Source organism: Melopsittacus undulatus, chromosome 1 (genome assembly GCF_012275295.1).
Source record: "Melopsittacus undulatus isolate bMelUnd1 chromosome 1, bMelUnd1.mat.Z, whole genome shotgun sequence".
Taxonomy (NCBI): Eukaryota; Metazoa; Chordata; class Aves; order Psittaciformes; family Psittaculidae; genus Melopsittacus; species Melopsittacus undulatus.
In genome coordinates, this window is record NC_047527.1 from 85758496 (window position 1) to 85783438 (window position 24943).

A 24943-nucleotide genomic window follows, 5' to 3' on the forward strand; every position below is an offset into this window, starting at 1 on the left:
CCATGTTTTTCTTCAACTGTAACTGTCTCGTGCAAAACGTACTCATGTTCCTCTGTTTTCAAGGAAGTGAACAGTCCACGAAGATGCTGATTATTTTGCAGAGTCTCTTTTACAGTTAGTTATTTAAAGAACATTGTCAACAATATGCTGTTCCTAAAAACAAACAAAAACCCCTTAACCCTCATCCTCATATGTTACGATTTTGAATTGTCCTCATTTCAAGAAGTGTTTCCCATTTCACATCAGTGTCCTTCTCTAGGCAGCTTCCAAGCTGATCAGAAAATAGTTTCTTCTTATAAAAATGATGCAGATTTGAGCTATGTACGTTTTGTCTGTTATCAGTATTGCAGTGAGAAACTTTTGACCTCATGAAGCTCATTCATATTTCTTGAGCAACTCATATGCTTGTCTCTTTGTTTTAAATACACATTGTTCCTCAGAATTAAATGTTAACACACTGACTTACAGTAGGTAGAATTTAAGATATATGTTGTCTTTGCTTGTTGAGATGCCATGAGTTATTTTTTATAATAGCATCGTAAACTCATCAGTTTTCACTTCTTCAGTTTGATACCCCCTTTTTCAGAATTATTTTAACAGTGGTTATGAGATACTTACACTCTTCAATTTTCTTATTTTCACAAGACTGCTGAAAAATCTGGCCAAATGGAAAGATCAAAGAAAAATGCAAGGCAAAGACAAAATGATTTCAAGGTAAGTTATGAGGAGGGAGGGGGAAACCTTGCTTTCTTTTAGCTGTCCTTCATAGAAAGATACTTTAGTGTCACCACCTTGAAAATCAGATTTCTTAAATCATCTGTGTGTCCTTACACCTTCTTCTCATCCACTCTCTAGAGTGTGGAGTCACCTGTAAATCGTACATTCCGAACTATTGTGTATAGTAAGTACGTGACTGCTTAAGTACCTTGACAAAGATTTTTTGCTGGATTTTTCTTTCTTCTGATGCAGAAAATGATTCAGGAAGTGATGCACTCTCTGGTAAAACTTATCCGTGGAGCTTTGCTTCCATTCAGCCTCAGAGAAGGAGAATCAAGACAGTATGGTGGCTGGGAGATGAAATCTGAGCTTTCTGGCCAGTGGCTGACACATGTTATCCAGACAGTAAGGTAAATAGATGTGTGGACCTACAAAATGATGCTATTCCCAGAATATGTGTGCTTTAACACAAATTGTTTATTGTGTTAATCTGAGTAATGTTAACATTTTTGAAAACAGGATTACAAAAAAATTACTTATGGCAGATTTAGGATTCTGTGTGCAAGTGTAATTAATAATGTCTCAAGATGTAGCCTTATTACATATTGATATATTAATTATTTTTCCATAGCACCTTATGAATAAGTTTGAATGAAATATTTGTGTGGTGCAAATGAATGAATCACACTCCATGAAGGAAATGGGATTTGTTTCTCCAAGGTAGAAAGCAATTACCTGCTTCGTTTGCTACACATTTTCCCCTCTCTGCCAAAATGGGCGAAAATAGCATGCTTCTCACTGTATTATCATTCTTAAATCCCAATTTACTTTTACATCTGTATTTTGGGAAGGTGATACTCCTTCCTGCTTATAACGTCATTCTGCTTGTAATTGTGTTTGTTTACAAACTTAATAATGTGCATATCATTAATTATAAAATGTCTCTTTAATATATAGAATTTGCTTCCATTTGCTTATGGAGTATGTGAGGTTATCATTATCTTTTGGAATCTTGACTAATACCTGGAAATAATAGTTTGTGATTTTATCTGCAGTTTCAAAGTAGGTAACAAACAAAGCACGAAGAAAAGAAAGCGGTATAATCATGTATAGGTACTCTTATTGCAGATGGAGCTAGCAGTGATACATGCCTGTTGTCAAGTCTGCTTAGCACTTCCCCTAAGTCTGTTGCCAGTTACATCACCTGTATTTTAATCAATTGGGGGATGAGGGGGAAATCCATGTGAAATTCCTTATTCTGGCTGAATTTTGTGGAAAACTTTCAATTTAAGAAAGAATTAACTTGGCATTTGATGAAAAGGTGTAAATGACCAAAGGAACATGCTTTGGCACCACTGTTGCTCTTTTATGAGAAGTTGTCCAATCTTGTTCATACTTCACTAAAATTCTGGAATTTTACACTTGTGCATATGTGATGTTGGCTTGGAAATTTAACCAGCAAGTTTTGTAAAGGTTGGTTGTGCTTCAGTTCTGCTATCCAATGTATAATCCAGGCTGAGGTTATAGAATAAATGAAGGCTGTTTTTTACTTTCTGGTCACTACCCTGGTAATGAAAAATTGGACAGAGAGCTGTGGAAATTCTCTCTCCCTCCCACTTTTCCCCACCTCATGTGCTTACTGATGCTTGTGCTGGCACTTTAATAAAGTGAGCTAGACTTTAAAGTGGTTGACATTAGAGAAGGAAAGGGGCAGTTTGGAGAAGAGGAACTCAGCAACCCATGGCGGGGTATCAACCAGCACTGAACAGGTCAGAGGTTTTTGCAAGTGCTGCATATATTTTTGTTTTCAAGGCCCCACACTGACAATCTAATAAAGTCCTGTGACTCACACCAGCAATAAAGGTGAACTCTTCTCATGAAGTGTCATTTGTTGCAAAGTTATGCAATAGCTTAAGTCTTTTCATTAGCATGAAGTCATTATGAAGCATAGGATAGAATTTTATTCTTTTCAGTCATCTCACAAATTATTTACTGTTTTCTGCTTGTATTTAAGAATGCTAAAACTTACAAAACTAGACAACAAGGAGCTGTAGTTACATATGTGTGATCTTAATTTTTCTGCTTGTTTGTATGTATTGTGCAGCTTAAAGTAGGATGGTTTCACAGTCTTTCTCTTGTACCCTGTTCTGTCATTGCCCAGTATGAATACGTTCCACAGGATAAATTAGACATATGGGATAAAGTGAAGCTGTTACTGGCAAGACTTTTGCCTTATTGTAAGTGTAGAAAGTTATGTATTTGTCAGGGTGAGTTTTGTTAGGAAAAAGATTATCTTAGGGATGTGACAGCTACATGCTCCCTTAGAAATTGAATCAATTCTATGTACAGACTCCCGTGCAGCCTAAAGTCACTCAAACTTCTCACAGATGGGTATTTACATAGCTGACATAGTGCAGATTTATGTATCTACTAATTCAGTAGTTACGCTGGGCAGAGAGCTGTCTGGTTAGTGGCAGGTTTACACCCAAGGGGTAAGGAACTGGAGCCTATAGATGGATGATTAGGAATGTTCCTCTTACTGCTCAAACTTGCTTGCGCCTTCTTACTCCTATTCTTTGACATTTTCTAGTACCTGTGTTTCGCTCAAATGGTAGCAGTAGGGCAAACAGCAATGATAGCGCTTGAAGTGTCATTGCTTAAATTTCCCAGAGTTGGATACAAGCAGAGAACCTCCTTTTGTGCCCCTAATTAAAGTCTCAGCGCAACTGCAGCAATCACTTATAGTTAAAAGCTGAAATGCTGTGTACTTGATATTTCTAAAGCAAAAAATGGAAATTAATGTTTCCATCCTTAGCTATAGTAGCTGGTGATTTGTGCCTGGTTGGAGTTGGGAGCAAAACAGCAAATGATTTTCTCTGCTGGTAATGTAGTAGCAGTATTTTGGCTCCTAAAATGTGTGTACTGTTGGCAATCTGATGCATAGCCACACCATCATTTATGACATCTTGATGGCTGTTTCTGTTGTAATGCAGGTAAACAATATCTGAGAAACCCTGTTGTGGACTTAGGGTTTGCTGAACCCGGGACATATATTCATATACACAGAAAATGTCTAAATAAACTACCCCCCAAATAAAAAGCCCACATATCAGCTTGAAAAACCTTGCAGATTTACACTTTGGTATAACTTTGTTTGCTTTCCAGGCTTAGTTACGAGTCTCTAACTGCACTTGAGATACCCAATGATATGCTTCAGATCATCCAGGATCTTATTTTGGACCTTCGTGTACGTTGCGTTATTGTGACCTTACAACACACAGCTGAAGGTAATAGAAGGCTGCAGGTGTATCACTTACTATTGTATTTATTTTTTTGTCTCTGATTAGGCCAAATCAAGTTCTGGGGGATAACCATGTTTGCTACAGATAATGTACTGGCAGTTGACTCCTCTGAGTTCTGTAGTATCTCACAAGTTACTGAAGTATTTCACTTTTCTGACAGAAATGTGTGTTATGAGTCTTTTCTTAGTGTAATGAATACAGTAGTTTAGATCAGTTTTCTTTGCCTTGAGACAGTTCTACAATGCAAGTGATTTATCTCATGATGCAGCTTTTCTGTATTGGAAATATAATCTATTTTCTTTTTGAGTTCTTCTATAAAATGGAGAATTAAATGAGCAATGTCCCACCACCAAGGAAAACAAAAATCCTCAGCTCTTTATGAAGTATTTCAGTTGTGTCCAGAGCCTTTTACTAACATGATCTCCAGGATTCCTGTTGTGTACACAGCTTTTGCCATAAATGTTACTGGTCTTGCAATCCAGACACATTCTCTAAATCTAATGTGACTCTGTGTGCATTAGAGGCTATTCATCTTACCGTCTGTTATTCAACTCCGAAACTTAAATGTGAATGAAGTAAATCTTCCAGAACTAAGTGCCTCAGTTAAAATGAAGACAGATTGCTTTACTATTCACTTGGTGTTTTTTCCAAAAGACTGATTACACTCAATTAATTTAATGGAAAAAAAAAAACAACAAAAAAACCCCAAAAAAACACAGGGTGTTTTTGGTCTTGCAGTTTAATTAGTTTTCAATTTTTAACTTATGATTCATCATTATTTTGTAGGCTGACATGAAGCTAAGTGTTTTACTGAAGCCTTAAGTGTGCTAAATGCTGGTGTCTATATTAAACAATTTTTTTAACTTCTGGTGAACACAAATCATAAGGCCTCTGTAGTTTAATTGATACAGTATTGATATGTATAATACAAGGAAGTCTCTTCTGCTTTTCTTCACTTAGCACAATTGAGATCAACTCTTTTTTTTATTTTTTTTAATGCTAGGTTAAAAAGTTTGAGGTTTTCTAATTACAAGGGAATGGTCCTGTTGGACTGGCTGTCCTCTAAGAACTGAGTGATTTCTTGGATGTCTTGACTGTTGCAGAGGAAGGAAGTGTCTAGCTCCAAACCATTTTGCTGACAACCCTTGGCTTATTAAATCTGTAAGCTATCCACCTAGCTTTTCCAGTGCAGTCGAGAGAGCTCCAACACATGATTAACGAGGAAGCTCTCTACTGTCATACTAGCTTTGCCTTCTTCTTGCATCACAACAGGAGCCCAGTTCTTTGTTCAGATACAGAGTTCCCTCTTCTTACATCCTGATTGCCAGCCACATATATTATGTGGAGGAAAACTCTTGTGGTAGTCTGTACCTTTTTTATTAAAGCAAATTTACCAGTCTGTGTGTGAATTATTCTCTATTTGTTCTGAATATCTTTATTCATACTTTTCTGTCTTGAATCAAAAGAGATCAGATCCCTTAAGATGCTGGTGTGTTATGTTGGGTGTCTTTCATCTAGCCAATAACAATAGCCTTTCTTGACTGCTACTTCCATTCCCTGTCTGTGAAGAAATTCTATTTATTGGCTTTAGTATCAAATAGGAGAAGAGAAAATACTCCTGCCTGAATGGTGACTTGTATTCCGTATTCTTTTGTGCTGTACCACCTAAAACACAGTTGCATATGTTGAGTGTCTTTGGATAGTTTTTATGGGCAGAACCAGGTTAATTTGGCCCTTGGATAAACTGTTAGTTTTAGGGAACCAGTGAAAGAACAGGTAATATATATTCTCACTGAGATATATAAAAGCATCTCAGATGTAATTATATCTGTAATATATAAGTCAAAAATGTTCTTCTCGGACTTGAATCTCACTTCCGTAATCTCTCTGAAATATGAGCTGCATAGACTGGTGATCAAAGTTTGGTCTCGTCTATTTTTGCATGTTGTAAGTTGGTAAAGGCATACTGATCAGTTAAATTTTTTAATAGGGCACTCTAGCTATTTAAATAGGACAAATCTGCCCACGCACAGGGTTTTCTTCTTGTTTTATGGTAAATGTATATACTCACAGTAGCCCTGAGAAGCAGCCTGTGTTCTTTCCCTCTCATATGTGATCAGTGGTCATAAAGGTCACAAAAGGCAAATTACGCAAGTGCCAGACTAGATGAGTTTTACATTAATATTTTTGACTGGAATTTGATGAGCAATAAAATATGAGAAAGAAAATTATTTCTTTTGTATTTGTATCAGCTCAGAACTGAATGCAAAAGTGAGCAGCCACTGAAATATGTAAAGGCTGACCAGTGCAATCTAAAGCCTCACAAGCATATTGCTTGAAGTAAGAGGTTTACTAAATAAGGAAATGAACATAGTTGTCATTCTGCACAATTCCTTAATACTTTTTATCTTCACAAAGTCTATACTTCCATGAGATGTAGAATTGCAGGCTATGACACCATAACTAAGCTTCTTAATTTAGCTAATTAAAGCGCCAAGATAATGAAAATATCCTTCAGCATGCATTAGTTATCCTTTTTTCTTGGATTCTGGGGAGAGATAGTAATTCATCAAATTTTTTTTCTTATTTAAAGGGAGTTACAGACAGTTCTGATGAGCAACTTGAAGAATGAAAAACAGAATGTGAAAGCCCCCACAAACTGCATATAGTAGTTTGTTGTTTTGTTCTGTTTACAAGTTGAGTAAGCCCCCCAGAAAGCAATGATGCAGAATGCATGTGTCTGTAGAGGAATTCTGTTTACAATACAGGAGTTTTAGATTCATGTCCTGACTTAGCTTCTGTTAGTTTCAGTAAGCCTATGGAAGTTGGCACCTTCTGGGTAATGAAAAGTGAGCTTTTTGCATATGCCTTCATGCATTTTTGAAGAAAGTCTAGCACTGTGGGTACCTTGATCCTTAGTGGGTACCCTGTGCCTCTTTTATAATAATTACATATGAACTAGTTGTTGCCTGTTCTGTCTTTGCTAAAATGCTAACCAGTTGTTCTTTCATTTTTAATTAAGAGCTGGAACATAATAGGCTAGAGACTTGGGTTGTTAAATGCAGTATTTTGTTGTGATTAAAAATTTTCAAAAATAAAAACAAAAGCCCAAAGCCTTCACAATATTGCTTTAATTTTCAGCTTTCCAGTAAAAGATGTACTTCATGCCGCTCTCGCCCCGTGTCATAGATACGCTTCGCTGTGGTGTCAGCAGCGTACCATGTAGGAGTTCCATTCTTAGTCGTTTGAGAATGCTGAATGCTTTGAAGCTTTTAGTGCTTTTTGCTTGTATGCCTAGTCATTGCAGTCCCAACGTCTGTGGTTTATCTTTTCAAGTTCAAGGAGTTTTTAATGATGAAAATAAATACCATCTCCCTCTCCCCACTCCTTTCACCCTTTTGCTCTGTCTTGCAGATATAAAGAGGTTAGCTGAAAAGGAAGACTGGGTTGTTGACAACGAGGGTTTGACATCATTGGTAGGTATTCTTGTGTCTGTTGTAGACACTTTCTTTGAAACTGGTTTCTGTAGTCTCCAAAATCTGAAGTATTTTTTGTTTTGTCTATATGTGTATATACTGGTATCTATAGTGATTTTTTTTTTAATATGAAAGTATAGGAAGATAAAAAATACAAAATGGCTTGTTTGATTACTTATTTACAGCACTCTTAACAGATCCCATCGCCAAATATTTTTTCCCAAACTTTTCAAAACTTTTTATTTCTACTTCTTAAACTATTTTGCCTGAAGTAACTTTATGCTACTTACTAGACAGCAATATTTTTTCCTGTTTTCCACCTTCAAAGCACAAATAAAAGCTTTGTAGATTTGTGCCATATATTGAGAAACAAAAATAAATAATTAGACATCAAGATTTGTAGCATGACTTTCTGCCTTATGTAGGGTTAAATATATCAGTATAATTACCAATGACGTCCAGCGTGATTTTGCCGAGATATACAATAATGGCTTTCATTGTTAAAGCATCTTATTTTAGGGATGGTTTACTGAAGTAAAAAACTATTTTTGAGGTCACAACAAGTTCAGCTCACATCAAAATGCTTCAAAATTTAGTAAGCACACTACCATGGAATTGGTCGGTAGGTAAATAAATAGGTCACTTACATGTTATGAGAAATTGAACTGAAAAACAACTAATTTAGGAGATTGCCTACACACAAACAGCAAATGACTTGAAACCAGATTCAGATAAATTAGTGAGATGTTTTCTGGAAATAAACAGGAATGAGTAATGCCTAAAACACAGCAAACATGTTGTAGGTGTGACTTAAAAACAATCTGTGAAAGCAGAAAGGGCATGTGGGAGGAAGAGTTGCTCTCTGTGTATTATCTAAGGGAATGCTCCACAGACTTTCTTAGTTTTTCCTACTTGCTTCTATAAATACGTGTTTGAAGCTCAGTAGGAGGGCATTAAGTAATCACAATATACACATTGTAGAAAGGAGTGTTATTGGGTGATTGTAGTATTATAACCAGATATGCAGCTTCTGGTCTTGGTTTCAGTTGCCACCGACTTGAGCAAGTCCCTTAACTTTTCTGGTTTTCACTTTGTTTCTTTATGATTTTGCTGTATCCTGACCCATCTTTGTTTAAAATATACTTAGGTCTCTTTCATATTTAGAAACCACACACTAATTCCATGTGTACAGCACTTCCCTAGCTACCTTTGAGGCCAAGGTTGAGACATGCTAAATTTTCATGGTAGCAGTTGATTGTTTTATCATAACAAGGTTATTTATCTACTGAACAGAGTTCATTGTGGTAATATTATAGCAAAATTGTAGCAAAAGTTAACCAGTACAAAGAAGGGCCACACCGTCTCTGTGGGAATGTTCTAGGCTTAATATAGAAACATTATTTTATGTTTGCAGCAAATACTGGTTGCTAACCCCTTTAGCATTTATATTCCAAGTAAAAGATACAGTAAGACACAGAACTAGTTTTCTTTGGTTTCATAATATCCAAAGAACAAGATATCTGAACAGCTATCTTCCCCTGAGGTGTGATGTTTTATTCTGTGTAAACAAAACCCAAGAGGATTGCTGCTAGTCTTTTTCTTTTAAGCGGGTCCCAAAATAATAATTACAGATTGTCTTGGTCGCTTTTTTCATGATTTTCAGGTTGTCATGCAGGTATCACTTTGACGGTCCACCCCCACCCCAGTAGTTACAGAAATAAAAGTTGCTGCTAAGCCTAAAGTTGGTGACATTTCCATAAACTATCCACTGGATGAAAAGTGGGTTTAGAAAAGTGGCTTTTAGTGGCTTAGAAACTCGTTTGTCCACCTCCTTGATGCAAATCCAATAGGATGATGTCCCTCTTTTCTACAACAGTGACACCTATCTGCTACACACTGCACTGCATGATAGCTTCCTGCCTAATACCCGCAGGTAGCCTCACCTAAAAGAAAAAGTGTGGCTTATCAGGGAAGAGTGACTGATGACTGATGCTGTGAACTTGTTTGCACTTTCAAAGTGAAATTGATCCATACATCAAGACATTGGTATTTCAGGTTTGGAAACCTGAAGGTAAAAAAAGTGCCCCAAATCCAGTGGGTGTTTTTCCTCCATGTGAAAGCAATTTCAGTCTGGTTTTCTTAGAAACTTTTTGCTGGAATAAAATACGGAAATATCAGATGTCACAGGTGAAATTCTATCCCAACTTAGATCTAGGAGAGGAAGGAGGAGAGTGTCATAGAATCATAGAATTATAGAATAGTTAGGATTGGAAAGGACCTCAAGATCATCTAGTTCCAACCCCCCTGCCATGAACAGGGACACCTCACACTAAATTATATCACCCAAGGTGTCACAGGCATCTGTAATGTAGTTGTCAATCTATGCTACCACGAACAAGCTATAAAAATCTTTCATGACCCTTTCAGAGAAGGCTGTTTGATGCAGAAGTGTCTCGTTCAGGTAAGAAAACATGCATTGACATATGGTAATAATTCTGTAGCAAGGTTAAGTACAAAGGGACATCGCTACAAAGGTCCTCTGGTAATATGTGAATTGTGGGTTTGTTTTGTGGGTTTTTTTATTGAGTTTTTTTTTTATTTTCTCCACCCCCTACCTTACTTAGGATAATTTGGAAATAAAGAGCTTACCCTATGGCATGGAAGTTTCTATAATTTTGTGTAGTATACATTTGACATGCTAAAGCTAAAAAGTCTTTTGCCTTTCAGCCAACCCAGTTTGAACAGTGCATTGTACATTCCTTGCAATCTCTTAAAACTGTGCTAGACTGCAAACCTGGAGAGGCCAGCGTAAGTTTTGATTAATGCATTTATTTTTGTTCTTTTTATGCTAATTACTGTTGGGTTTCAGAACAAGAACTTTCAGAGAATGATACAGGGGTATAAATTCCCTCTTTTGTAATCATGAACACCCTTTTCACTGCTGCTAGCTTTTTGAATTCTGTTTGTTTCCTTTGCTAGGGGTAATTGTGTAGGTATGGGGAAGATTGAACCTATATTTAAACCTTTAAAGCTGTTCTTTTGAAAAAAAAAAAAAAGGAAAAAAAGGCTACTAATGTATCTTTCAGACAGCAGAGGATGTGACTTTATTTACATGAGGGGAAAAAAGAAAAGAAGGTGCCATTCCAAGGAGTTACTCTTCACTCAGTGTTGCATCCAAATTACGTGCAGAACTTAAATTCAGTTTTTCACTTCTAAATCAGCAGTCCTCATTGTTCCCATCACTTAATACCTTGAGACCCCAGCTGATTGTGATACCGATGTTTCCTTTCAGGTTTCAGTGATCTAAGGAAGTTTAATAGTTTTCCAAAATCCCTTGGACTCCTTTGTGGGTATTGTTTCTCCTCCCTTATTTTTATTTTTAGAGCTGATTTGTCTAGTATCTCAATAAACATTATTCACAAGAATCTACAGTGCATGAGGAATCAGTCTTCTTAAGGTGCAAAGATCCTTGAAAAAACAAAGATCTTTGAGTTGTGTCTCAGCATCCATTCCTACAATTGTGTCATCTCTTTAGGGATAGTATACTCAGGTTTTTCTTGAGAATAAGCCCACAAGAAGCTATTCTGCTGAAATATTATGCTTGCATCTTAAGGTTTTCCAGCAGCAGAAAACACAGGAGGATGTGTGCCAGCTGAGCATTGGGATCATGCAGGTAATTCGAGCATTTCTAAATATGAAACTTGGTGATCAACAAAAATGTGTGCTTTGTGCCCTGCCCACCTCCCAAAAAGTACCTTAAGTTGATGACTGTTATTCCTTTGATACACTCTGGAAAACTGAGAAATGTTTGTCTTTAAAAGTGTGTAGAGCTTACTAGCTGAATCTGATGATATTAAATCCTCAGAGGGTGACATTCAAGTATTTTACTGATCGTGAGTGTTCAAGGTTTTTCCGACAATTGAAAGACACTTGCTGAGCTGTCGTTGATGTACTGCAGTAAAAAGGAGCAAAACCGATTTTCATTAGCTGAAGAGCTAGCTTTCAATTTTTGTATTGGAAGCCAGTATTCTTTGTAGCAAACCTTTTTTTCAATACATTTGAACCATTTTTATACTCTTCTTAAATAAGAAATCATGAGCCAAAGCAAAAAATGGATTTTAGTGATACTTCTGTGATGTTTGCTTGGGATCAACTCTTCAGATTGAGCACTTGAAAACTATTAACAATGCCTTTTCAAATCAGCAGATTATCACTGCATAATTTTAGACATGCATGATGAATATCACTTGGCAAGTTTAAAAACTCCTGTGTTTTTTTTACAAGTAAACTGTGATGGATATAAGATTGAAAATATGCATTCAAAAGGTGTAAGTAAAATGTTACTGTATTTATGTTGGGTTTAAGACAAAGGCGATGATGGTTTTCTGTTTCTGTTGACTGTTATAAAAAAGTGAATTTAAGTTTTTTATATTTTTTTTTTTCTGGCAGAAAATGTACATCTTGCTTTATTGTTTTCTAGGTCTTTATAGACTGCTTGGAACAGCTGAGCACCAAACCCGATGGTGACATAGATACAGCACAGTAAGTAAAATAAATAGGACCTATGTGTAATATTCCTAAAATGCAGGTACAAGTCTCAAATTTCAGTAGTGGTGGTGTTTTATCCACTGTGGTATTTTGTACTTCTTGTGAATACTTTTGCCTCTGGTTAGTGATGCTTAGAAATAAGAGCAGATACTTTTTATGCTGAACAGTTGAGTGACATCATGTAATAAATATTGTGCACAATAATGAATATGGTATTACTTATACTATTTTATTCAATGACAAGAGTTGTGTGCTGTAGAAGCACGTATGTTGTTTTTGACGTGCCCTTACATGGAATGAGTTGTCCTTGTCACTAAATAATGTCTAGTCATGGAGAAAAAGCCGCCCCTGCCTTTCTTTTCTTCCCTTTTATTCTGACTAGTTCTATTGGTATTTCTGCTAAATACTTAAAAGTTTTTTGTTCAGTAATTGCTCATGAGCCACTTACATTAGAGAGCAAAATAAGTTAGAATAACCTGAGTTTCTGGGAGCACTAATCATCTCTTTGTGAAGAGCCAGAGACTTGGCAAATACGCAGTATGCATTAGAGGCAAATCAACTGTGTTCCTAATGCCACTTTTTCTTTTTCCTTCCTTTTTTTTTTTCTTTTTTTTTTCTTTTTTTTGATATTTGGATGGCTGTTAACTGAATAGGTGTAAAACAAAAATAGAATTTATGGCAAACTGGAGAAAATTAAAATGCTTTAAGAAGGAAGGGTCTGTAGCTGAAATAGTTCTTTCTGTCCCCAGAGCTCCTGTAGGCTTTGTGGACATCTTAGACAAACTGAGCAACAAGGCTGCTCTACTGTCTAATGTGAAGGAGCTTGAAACAATATTCTGATCTTCTGTTCCAACTGTTCATTTGAATCCACCATATAACAGATAATCAAAAGCACTATAATACTCACTTTTTAATAATATTCTTAGTCTTTCAGTTGATGTTTCATCTCCAGATTTGTTTGGAAGCATTCATGAAGACTCCAGTCTTTCTTCAGTAAGTTCAGCTTATGTTTTTAAAAGCTGATGTGAAAAATAATATTTCTCAAAGTTACTGGAATGGGTGCTTTTATTGTATTGTTTCAGAGTTATATTTTACTTTTTTAGAGAGCAATTTTGTATTCTAGAGTCATTTACTAGATGCATTATGTCCATAAGTATAAGAAAATATAAGGATATAAGGTACTATGACTGGGAAAAGGGAAATATAACCTCCATTTTCAAGAAGAGGAAAATGGATGACCCAGGGAACTACAGACCAGTTGGTCTCACCTCTGTGAGGAGCAGATTCTCCTGGAAGGCATGCTAAGGCACATTAAAAACAACAAGGTGCTTGGTGACAGCCAGCATGGCTTCACTAAGGGAAAATCCTGCCTGACCAATTTGGTGGCCTTGTATGATGGGGCTACGGAACTGATGGACAGGGGTAGAGCAGTTGACGTCATCTACCTGGATTTGTGCAAAGCGTTCGACACTGCCCCACACAACATCCTTGTCTCTGAATTGGAGTGTCATCAAATTGATAGGTGGAGCACTTGGTGGATAAAGAACTCCTGGATGGCTGCACGCAAAGAGTTGTGGTCAATGGCTCAGTGTCCAGCTGGAGATCAATAACAAGTGGTGTCCCTCGGGGATCGGTGTTGAAACCGGTCTTGTTCAACATCTTTGTTGGTGACATGGACAGTGGGATTGAGTGCGCCCTCAGCAAGTTTGCTGATGACACCAAGCCATATGGTTGGGTTGATACGCTGGAGGGAAGGAATGCCATCCAGAGGGACCTTGACATGCTTGTGAGGTGGGCTGATGCCAGCCTTATGAAATTTAACCATGCCATGTGCAAGGTCCTACACCTGGGTCAGAGCAATCCCAGGCATAGCTGCAGGTTGGGCAGAGAAGAGATTTGGAGAAGCCCTGTGGAGAAGGACTTGGGGGTGTTGGTCGAAGAGAAAATGAACATGATCCGGCTTCAGTGTGTGCTTGCAGCCCAGAAAGCCAGCTGTATCCTGGGCTGCATCAAAAGGAGTGTGCCCAGCAGGTCAAAGGAGGTGATCCTGCCCCTCTACTCTGCTCTCGTCAGACCTCACTTGGAGTATTGTGTTCAGTTCTGGTGTCCTCAACATAAAAAGGACATGGAACTGTTGGAACAATTCCAGAGGAGGGCCACGAGGATGATCAGGGACTGGAGCACCTCCCATATGAAGACAGGCTGAGAAAGTTGGGGCTGTTCAGCCTGGAGAAGAGAAGGCTGCGTGGAGACCTCATAGCAGCCTTCCAGTATCTGAACGGGACCTATAGGGATGCTGGGGAGGGACTCTTCATTAGGGACTGTAGTGACAGGACAACGGGTAATGGGTTAAAACTTAAATGGGAACTTTAGATTGGATATAAGGAAGAAATTCTCTACTGTTAGAGTGGTGAGGTACTGGAATGGGTTGCCCAGAAAAGCTGAGAATGCTCCATCCTTGGTGGTGTTCAAGGCTGGGTTGGACAGAGCCTTGGGTGACATGGTTTAGTGTGAGGTGTCCCTGCCCATGGCAGGGGTGTTAGAACTAGATGATCTTAAGGTCCTTTCCAACCCTAACTATTCTATGATTCTACTGTTTGCTTATGTTATCTTAGTTTACCATCTTAAGGTAGCTAATGAAAGTATTTTTTAAAACCATGTCTTCCTCAAACAAAAATGGCATCATTGAAATCAGTGAAAATAGCACTACTGTTAAGACAGCTGAAGATGTGACTTCTGATTTATCACCTTGTTATAAATTATAAAATCTGGTCTGATTATTAGTTTATTTTTAAACCCTATGAAAATACAGATATTCAGTACTGTTGTTTCCCCCCCCAAAATAAACATTACTGAGTAATTATTTATTTGACTTCTTTGGATTTGTTTTTGCTTTTTGGAAAATTGGAAAAAAAGGTGGGTTTTTTTTCCTGACACTTTGGCTTTGGTTAATGTACTTTTTTCTAACCTGGTAGCTAATGAAAAAATGTAGTTATGCCGTGAAAGAAACCTAGTGAGAGCCTCTTGTAAAGTTAATATTCCTTAGTACAAGTTTTAAATGTTCTCAGAAGCCCAGCTTTGCTTATTTATGAGAGCAGTAAGCGTTCTTGCTACAATAAAGAATCAGATTGCCAAATCACGGCAAGTTTCTGAATTGCAGACTATAATAATTAGTTCTTTAAAGAATTTTATTCTTGAAACACATAGATTTTGATATTAATTGCTGATAAACTACCATTTTTCTGGCTGTGGTTTCCTCATACTTATCATAGGTAGGAAGGTTTAGATAAGAAGAAAGCTAGTAACGATTTCAGACAATGTTTGACTTCCATAGTATCATATTAATTTTTTCCTGTCAGTCACAGAGTTCTTTATCTGTTCTTTCCTGATTGAGTAATGAGAACAGAGAAAGTGAGTGATCAAAGTAAAATTCATCACTGTATTTTTAAAATTCCCTTTTTTTAAGTAGCCTGTATACTAGCTGTTTATAACTTAAAGTAGTAGTCAACTGCTTATCTCAGTAGTAGTCATATTGCTGGAATACAAAACTGTCAGGGGTTCTTCTGTATCTGAAAACCATTTTTTATCAGATCTGCATTCTAATGGTGACTTCATTGCCAAATAATTTCGTTTTCAAAATATTTGCTGGTTTTGATTTTGAACTGCTATCTGAGGTAGAAAAATGTTTTGCCATTTGGAGAACAGAGGGGAAGAGGGAAGACCAAATTATTTAACTACTAGTTCTGTCTTGTTTGATCCTTTGTTTCTTTAGAAGGTACACCTTGTTGCATCAAGGTCACGGAAATGCAATTCTGATAACTCAAATCCAGAATGTGTTTGACCTTCTTGTATTTAAAAAAAAGAAAAAAAAAAGATTAAAATAAAAATAATTTTTCAAATTAATTGCTGAAATTATGTACTTCTGAATTTTCTAGTATTTTAGAACAGGTGACTCTATCTGGTCAGTAGCTGTTCTGCTTCCCTAGTTTTAGCCAACTTCATGTGAAGGTGGATATCACAGAATCATAGAATAGTCTGGGTTAGAAAGAATTTTCAAAGGTCATCTAGTTCCAACCCCCCTGCAATAAGCAGGGACATCTTTATCTAGACCAGGTTTAACCACATCCAGCCTGGCCTTGAATGTCTCCAGTGATGGGGCATCTACCATCTCTGTGGGCAACCTGTGCCAGTATCTTACTAGCCTGATTTTCAGTTAATTTTACATGGTCATAATTCTTAGCATATTTCTTGAAACAAAGTAAAAGACAGAAACTGCTTCCTGGAAAGCCGTCCAAACCTAATTTTTGTTAACGACATCTTAACCACAGTTCTGTATTAGTCACAGCTATTCCAGTGAATGCTCCAGATCCTATAAGAAAAGCATATATTCAGTCATCATATTTGATAATTCACTCAGTTCTTGGTTGTTTATTGACATAAATATTTGTAAACTCCGCTTTATTTATCAGCATTTTTGTCACATGCAGAAAGTTAAAATACTGTACGTTTACAGTGTTGGTCATGCTGATGCTTCTTTTCTAACTATTTTTCTTCTGTTAAAACAAAATTTTTAGGAACAGAGGCTTTTAATTGCACTCAGTAACTGCCGTTATCTGGAACGTCATACCTTCCTAAATATAGCTGAACATTTTGAGAAACATGGCTTTCAAGGTGTTGAAAAAATAACTCAAGTAAGTGAGAACACTGGAATGAAGTATCACTGCTTGAAAGAAAGAGTTTTTCTTTGTTTTGCTTTCTGTGGAAATTAAGTGCAAGTGTTCAGATGGCTAAAAGTGTTCTTGGGTCTGCCTTCTACAAATTAGTGGGACTGCAAGCATCAGTTGGATACAATGACAATATGGTTGTATGTGTTCCTGTAAGGCTTAAATAGCAAATGTGACCTCTTATTCAGGACTTCAGAAAGCTTATCAGATTTCTTAGTAAAGCTGTTTAATGTCACTGTGTTCTCTTAATGCTGAGAATAAAAGATCATTATCTCAAAAATATACTTGATAAATTATTTCATCTGACAATCTGTGTTACTGATACCTGTTGTTCATAAACTAGTTCAGGTTTTTTGTTGTGTTTTGGTTTTTGTTGGTTTGTTTTGGGGAGTTGGGTTTTTGGTTTTTTTTTTTTTTTTTTTTCAAAGAATGAAAATGTCGAAGTGGGTGGCAGTGACTGTCTCATTTTCCTGCCTTTTTGTAAAGATTAATCAGTTTTTATGAGAAATGTTGTGACTTAATCCTTTAGGGCCATAAACCTAGTTTATTTCCAGAAACATTTTGTTGATTTGAAGTAAAATGTTATCTTTCCCAGTACAGAATACAGTATTTCACTCAAACTGATGTTTCTACTGTGCAGCACATCCTTAATTCCATTCTGCCTGAATGTTGTTTGAATTTCTATGGCTGAAGTAATTTTGAATAGCATTTAAATGGGTTTGATATGATTTGTATATTTAATACAGTATACAAAATTACTCTAGATATTGCAGTTCTTTGCTACTGAGACAACTGAGAGTTGAGCTAGGTACAGTTAGTGTTGTCTATATAAGCAAATAAGTTATCTCTTATATACATATTCAACACTGTCTTGTGCAGCCACATCAAAGTATTGGTACTAAAAGTCTGGTAGTTTTATAAATGACAAAATTCAAATCTTGAAGTAGCAGATTAATTGCAAATCTGTGTTAACTCTTTGAAAGCGCTGACTGGCCCAGATGTGCATATATGAGACCCATTAGTCAGTAATGCTCCCTGGGAGAACTTGGATAATTAGATATAGAGCACTTTTTGAACCCTTCACTGTTAACAGAGGTTTAGATGTTTTGGTTGATTTATTTCAGTTTTTTGTTCTGTCACCTGAACTTCTGTAATTTTTTTTATTGAATTTATTATTACATAAAAAATTGTAATAAAGATTTGACAGAATTTTAGATAAACACAATTTGGTTTTAAGATGACTGAAACAAAACTACTTTTAAATTGTTAGCTTTATATATGGATTTTTAATGTGATTTTGTAGTGTATGTTGGTAAAAACTGTCCATTGTTGTGTCCTTTCTAAAGTTTCCTCTTAGCAGGGAAATCATTATTATCTAATATGAAAATACAGCAATCATAAAATGGTAACCAAGAAATTTCCTTACATTCTACATGGTTGCTGTTTCCATTTTTTTTCTTACTGTGCCAAATACAAATTTATATAAAATGGCCAAACTTTATGCTCTGCTTTACACACATGCCATTTTGGCACATACTTATGATACACACCTGTAATTATATTTAATTTTTACATAAATCTTTTAAGTGCTTTTCTGTGGAGATTCTTTAGTTCAACACTTTATCATCCATTTAGTTAATTAGCAAGTGTGTGGGGAATTATCCCATAACATTCATCCTAGCTTATTGTTTAAGCTTCTGGATATTATTGTTTCAAGAGTTCTGATAACTTAGATAAGGCAGATGGCTTACTAGGATAGAGGCTCAAATGGCTTTAATACAAATTGGAAAACTGTAGTTATAGGGGAATTCTTAGAATAATAACAATGAGTGAATAGTATAGTTTTGTGATTATTTACCCCTCTTGAGCATCAGGAAAATGGCTATACACAATGGACGTTCTCTGCTTCATTCCCTCATCCTGGGCTCAAAATCAAATTCATTCTCTCTTGTAATCTTTCCACCAGCTGAAAAACAAGTTTACCCACCATTATCTTAATTGTGCATTGAACTTGAAGCAGGTTGAAGGATGACAAATTAAAAAAGATAGAAAAGCACAGAAGCAGTAGTGTCTCTTGTTTCAAAACACCGTCTTCACCATCCCAACTTTCCTGAATCTGACAGCAACTTTGATCTCTTTTCTCTTGCACTTACAATCTGATTCCTGAAGGCTTACCTGTCTGTCTGTTCCTAACTCAAATACTGCAGTTCCCTTTCCTCTTCACTTAACAGTATAGGCATGCCAGTGGAGAACACAGTTCACAGACATCCCTGTAGTGAAAAATCTTCATTGCTTATTTTACAGCTTTCAGTATTAATATTTAGAAAGGAATTATAAGAAGTTGGTATTCTTATTTTCTTTCTTTTTCTTAATTTCTGGTTTGATCTAGACCTGCCTTTTTCCTCACTTTTAAACCCTTTTGCTTCTGAAAATTATTTCATATATGCTTTTTTTTCCCCTGATGATTGAGGTAAATGAGAATAGTTTAAAATCTTTAGTTTTCTATCACTTAAGCTGTTCTGAATACATTTAAGTAAAAGTCACATGATATTTTCCACATTTTATTTCCATTTAGCATCCATTTCCATCCTAGGATACTGAATTTCTACTTAAAAATTTTTATTATATGCATTGCATTTCAGGATTGTTTTAGAAGCCGTAAGGTACCTATACCCCCTGTAGCTATATAGGGGGTATAAAAAAGTCTTGTATAAAATTTTAAGTTTCTGATACAATGAGTGAACTATGCCTATCTCTTTAGCTTTCAGTGTGGCTAAGTTGTGTGAATTACTAAAAACTGCATAGAGAGCTGTTAAAAGAGAAACCTTTGGCAGATATTTGGCAGTCCTTATGCATCTGCTGTACCAAGGTGCTTTGAGATAAAGCAAGAAAGTTCGCATAAACTGTTTCAGAAGGCAGAGACTCCTAAATAAATCTGTGTGCCTGTTAAATATAGAGCAGATAGTGAGAAGTTGAAAAATTGCAATTGGTGTATCTTAAATATTATATGAAAATCTTCATGTGTCAGATTATGGGCCCGTTTTAAAGCATTGACAAAACTCATTGTTTACTTGGTGCAAGATCAAGACCACTGATATGTGGGGGAAAAATATCATGCTATTAGACAATTAGAGTGATGGGCCTGCTTTGGCATTCCTTGGACTTTCCCAAAAAATGTCTGCTGCTGAGCACAGTAAGAAAAAAGATATATATTGGGTAGGATGGGCAGATAATATGAAAGTTCCTAGGTTTTCATATAGGTAATTATGAAACAAAAAGTGTAAGTAATTGCTGCTTTTTATCAAAAATTAAAAATGACATGAGGTAAATTTTTTGGGTATGTGACTTAATTCTTGTAGTTAATGAGCATTTATTATGTTTTATCTCTTTTTTTTTTCTTTTTTTTTTCTTTTTTTTCCCCCCACTGTTTTTTAGGTTAGTATGGAATCCTTGAAAGAGCTGGATCAAAGACTATTCGAAATGTACATTGAATTCAAGGCAGATCCTATAGTTGGGTCATTAGAACCTGGCATTTATGCAGGATATTTTGATTGGAAAGATTGCCTTGTTCCAGCAGGTAAATATCTACTTATTAAAATCTGAAATTACTGTAACAGTGATTGATAGGAGCTAAAGTATACTTTACCATTAAAAACTTTTTTGTAGTCTGTGTTTTTAGCTTTTGACAAGTTCTCATTATAAGTTCTTTTTCGCAGATTTTACTTAATTCCTAAATCATTTTTCAAAAATTCCCAAATGATTAAAGCAGCTTTCATCATTGATAATCTCTTTAATACTTGTTTTTTGTGATTATTTTGCTTCATTGCTTGTATATAATAGAAAGAATTATAAAAGACATCTTTGCTATTTTCTTATGAAATTCATTGAGATTTGTTTGGGATTTTTTTCCTGAGAATCTGGCTACTTTTGTAATAGATGTAATTATAGTTCTGAAAAGGTAAAATTATAAGAAAATTCATGCTATAACAGTAGTTCAGCAAAGAATATTAAACGATCAAAGAAGGGAAACTATAAGGTATTTAGAATGACTGAGGTGTTTTTGAATTTTTGAATTTAGGATGATTTTAGGTGCTTTAAGAGCTTTTGTTTTAAAGAAGCATAATATAAATGAGCCTTTCCTGTTTTTAAGTACTGAATACTGTGCACACTTAACATTTAGGACCTTTGAGCATCTAATTTACAGGTCTAAATCACTTCTTACATGAATGCCTGGTTAATATCGAATAGAAATTAGTTGCAGTAACATAGTACACAGCATTTTGAAGATGATCTTATATTAATTTTTTGTAAAAGATTGACATGACAATTTGTACTTCCTTATTTTGATTGTTTCATGCAGTGTATATGATAAGTTTAGCAGAAATTTTGTGGTAGTTCAAAATTTTATCTAATTGGATCTAAAGGCTGTAAAACAAGAAGCACACTTGTAATCTGTGTGTCAAGAGCTGTTGCGTCTGCTTGCTGGGTCTTAAAAACACAAAGGTCTCGGGGTTTATTACTTTAGAGAAGTATCTCTTCTATCTCTTGTTACTACTTTTGTGCTTAAAATATATGTATAGGTTATAGCAGAAATAACATAGATTTTAATCTTGCAGGTTCAAATTTATATCTGGATAGTATGTAACTTCTCATCATGTTTGGAGTATGGTTTTGCTTGGTGTGTCTGCATTCCTACCAGCTGACAAAGAGAAGTTGTTGTGTCAGCTTCTTTATATGTTCATTTCTTGATCTAGTGTACTGAGATCTGTTTACTAGACTTGCGTTACCTTTGGGATTACTCTGTAGTATTTTTTTGTTTAAAGGGAATGTTGAATTTCTGTTAGAGGTGTGCCTTAGCCTGCTGCTTGCTTGCCCAACTTATTGTTGGGGTTTCATACTCTCTCTGCAACTTTTCGGCAAAAATCAAAGTGAAGATGGTGAGTTAATGTAGCATGGTGGTGGCCGAGAGGCGGCAATATGAAGTAGTAAAAAAGTTGGTTGGTTGTGGGATTTTTTTTTTTTTATTAATCTCCAAGCTAGACATGTTAAAAGGAACATGTAGTCCCTTCTTCCATGCTCCTTCAACTTGATGAACTCTTCTTCTGATGGATAAATTGTGTCAAATGTACCCTGTTGGCTACTGGTATAAAAGAGTATTGTTTAACACCAGCCAGCAACTAAGCATCACACCATTTTCTCTCACCTGGATCAGCCCTGTAACATGGGGAGAGATGCGGAAGGGTAAATGTAAGAAACCCCACAGGTTGAGATAAAAACAGTTTAATAATTGAAATAATAATAATAATAATGAAAATTGTAGTGAACAATAAAATTTAAAAAAAGAGAGACACCCCCCCAAAAAAAACCAACAAACAAAAAAACCAAAACCAAAAAAAAGAAAAAACAACAACAAAGTGATGCAAATGAAAAATAATTGCTCACTACCAATGAGTCATAACCAACTGATGCGCAGCCTGTTCCTGAGCAGGGGTGCCCTGGCCACCTTTCCCCTAATTTATGAGTATGGTGATCATATACTATGGAATATCCCTTTGTCCAGTTTGGGTTAACTGTACTGGCTGTATCCACTCACAGCATCTTATGCCCCCCAGTCTCCTTTCTGTCAGGGTTACTTAATTTATTGTAAGCACTACTCAGCAACAACTAAAATACCAGTGTTTAATCAATGTTATTCTCATCCTAAATTCAAAACACAGCATGGTACCAGCTACAGGGAAGAAAAATAACTCTATCCCAGCCGAAAGCAGGACAGAGTGTAACTTTGGATACTTTCGGTTTGTCAGTTTATAATGATGGTTACTTGATGCTGAAAATATTTGGTGCTTTTAAAGATAAAATTAGTAAGTGACTGGGAAAACCTCTCTCCTGGAGGAGGTATATGAGCTTTATATTAAAAAAAAAAAAAAAAGGAAAAACAAACAAAAAAACCCAGCACCCAAACACCTTTTCAGGGGGCAATATTCAATTAAAAAAAAAACCCAAAACAAACCCATACCATCCAGCAGGCATATGGCATATGATTAATTTTCTTTTTCAATAAACTAGTATTAACAAACATCATTGAATTGTGCAGCAAGATTATAGTTGAGAAAATAGACCTTTCTGTAATTTAAAAGATACCGTTAGTACTGCAGTACACATACTACCTTTTAATTTTGCTCTTAGAAAACCCGAAACAGAGCTTTACTTTCCAGCTCATCTCTAAGTACAGCGTGTAAAGTGTCTACCTCATTCAACAGATGAGTTGAGCAGGGCACACTGAGTCAAAGACACAGTTGACTCAAAGATTTCTTAAAGATCAACACATTGATTTTTTTTTTTGGGGGGGGGAATACTGGTTATATAGTAGAAATGATAAAGATTACTGAAGAACAGGTAATGACTGAAAAAATTAAAGATTTTATTTTTTAACAATTTGCCTGGTTTAGATCTTGACTCTTTGTAGCCTTCATTTTAAAAGATTATATTGACAAGGCAAAGCATTTAGGCATAAGCCGTTCCTGACTGTTACTATCAGTGCTGTGTAGTGTTGCATAATTAAAGTTATTCTGCATTCCATAATGGGTACAACTATGCCCAGTTTGAAGATGTAAAAGTCTGTCCTGCAAGTTTTTTTGTATGGTGCTTTTGCGTTAGCTTTCAATAGTATTAGCAATAGTAAAAAGCCAAATTTTTATAAGAAGAGGGGGTGCTCTGAAAGAAGAGGACAAAGGCATCAATTTGCTAATATTTAAAAGATAAGGTAAAAGGCAAATCATTTCTGATCGAGTCTGAGATTTTGAAACATTTTATCTGGCAATTTAAAATTTATCCATAGTTGGGCATATTGATGCCATGGATATATCTTTTGCAAACATTTCTGAAAAACATGGATGTGAAAATATTGGGGAATTGGCTAGAAATAGCATTAAGAATTTTATGATCATGAATTTCCCATGTTGCTAGTCCAGCCCAGAGCTTCAAGAATGCAACTGTTTCTGAACAATTGTACCAGTAAAGCACTAGCAAGAAGTCCTTTCTAGAGAAAGAAAGGAATGTTACCTATCAGAATGAAGAAGCTGGAAGTCTGAATAAAATGCAGAGAACACGGTTTCTGGGCTATCAGGAAGATAATGCTTTTGGATAGACAGAATTGTTCATGGAAAGCATATCAGTGCTGGTAGAAATTAAGGTAACTACAAGAGAGAGACCAGACTGGAATGAAAAGCTTGTGATGAAGACTGGTATCAAGCAAGGAACAAAGGTGGCCAGAGGGGAAACCAGGACTGGATGAGCAAGATAGAAACATACAGTAGGGTAGCATTTAGGAATAGAGTTAATACACAAATGGATTGTAAGGGATTTATACAAATGAAACAGACTTGAAGTGCAAATTAAAGGGCAGAGAGGTCTGGTTACTCAGTAGATCAGTGAGCTTACCAGAAGCTGCAGTGTAATCAAAGAAATACCCTTAGTCTTGCACTTTCATCCTCTAGCGATGACATCCTGTTAATGTTACTGATTACTTTTTTTTTTGCACAGCTGGCACACTACAGTCAGTGCTGCATGCTATATATATCGTGTGTGTGTGTCTATATATATATCTATATATCTCTGTATCTATAGATATGTTTTTTCTCAGTACCACTGAGAAACACAATGACCTGAGTGTTTACCTTGCCAGTGCTGTTTCCTTTTTAGAAGTGAGGCTACAAAAGTCAAGGTCTACAACATCTGCCACATGATTCAAATACATATAAATCCACTGTACCGAATTTACATGTATGTATTGCTAATTCTGTTGAGCCATGTAGACCAGTGCAGTAGGAGAATTTTCTGCTTTTTTGTTTGCTTTCTTTTCTATGTCAGTAAAAAATTATGTACAGAAAAAACTACACAAAGGCAATCAACTATAATCCAGTCTTTGAATAATATTTTCTTTTCCCACATGGGTACACTTGACTTGCTTCATGAAATCTAGGCTGTTTGGGAGATAAAACTGGGGTTTGTATTACGTGGAGCTCTTACAGGCAAAAATCTGTACTCAGCTGTTACAGGTTTTGAGAAGGGAGTGAAGCATAATCTGGGAGGGAAGAAAAGTAGAGGCAGGATTCTGTCCATAGTCTTTTCTATGTCATGTTAGTAACTCAAGCATTTTTGGATTTATCTTTAAAAT

At 36.0% G+C, this 24943-nt stretch overlaps 1 protein-coding gene across 2 annotated transcripts in view; it reads left to right on the plus strand.

The window, feature by feature from the left end:
* EXOC2 (exocyst complex component 2) overlaps positions 1-24943 on the plus strand; it is a 126623-nt gene that overhangs the window by 70740 nt on the left and 30940 nt on the right. For both annotated transcript variants that reach the window (XM_005149925.3, XM_031049699.2), the window contains 10 exons: positions 646-714; positions 970-1127; positions 3883-4004; positions 7434-7495; positions 10223-10303; positions 11109-11168; positions 11976-12037; positions 12970-13036; positions 16618-16734; positions 20203-20344. In XM_005149925.3, the coding sequence (XP_005149982.1) occupies positions 646-714; positions 970-1127; positions 3883-4004; positions 7434-7495; positions 10223-10303; positions 11109-11168; positions 11976-12037; positions 12970-13036; positions 16618-16734; positions 20203-20344 (940 nt within the window). The remainder of the gene's footprint in view (positions 1-645; positions 715-969; positions 1128-3882; positions 4005-7433; positions 7496-10222; positions 10304-11108; positions 11169-11975; positions 12038-12969; positions 13037-16617; positions 16735-20202; positions 20345-24943) is intronic.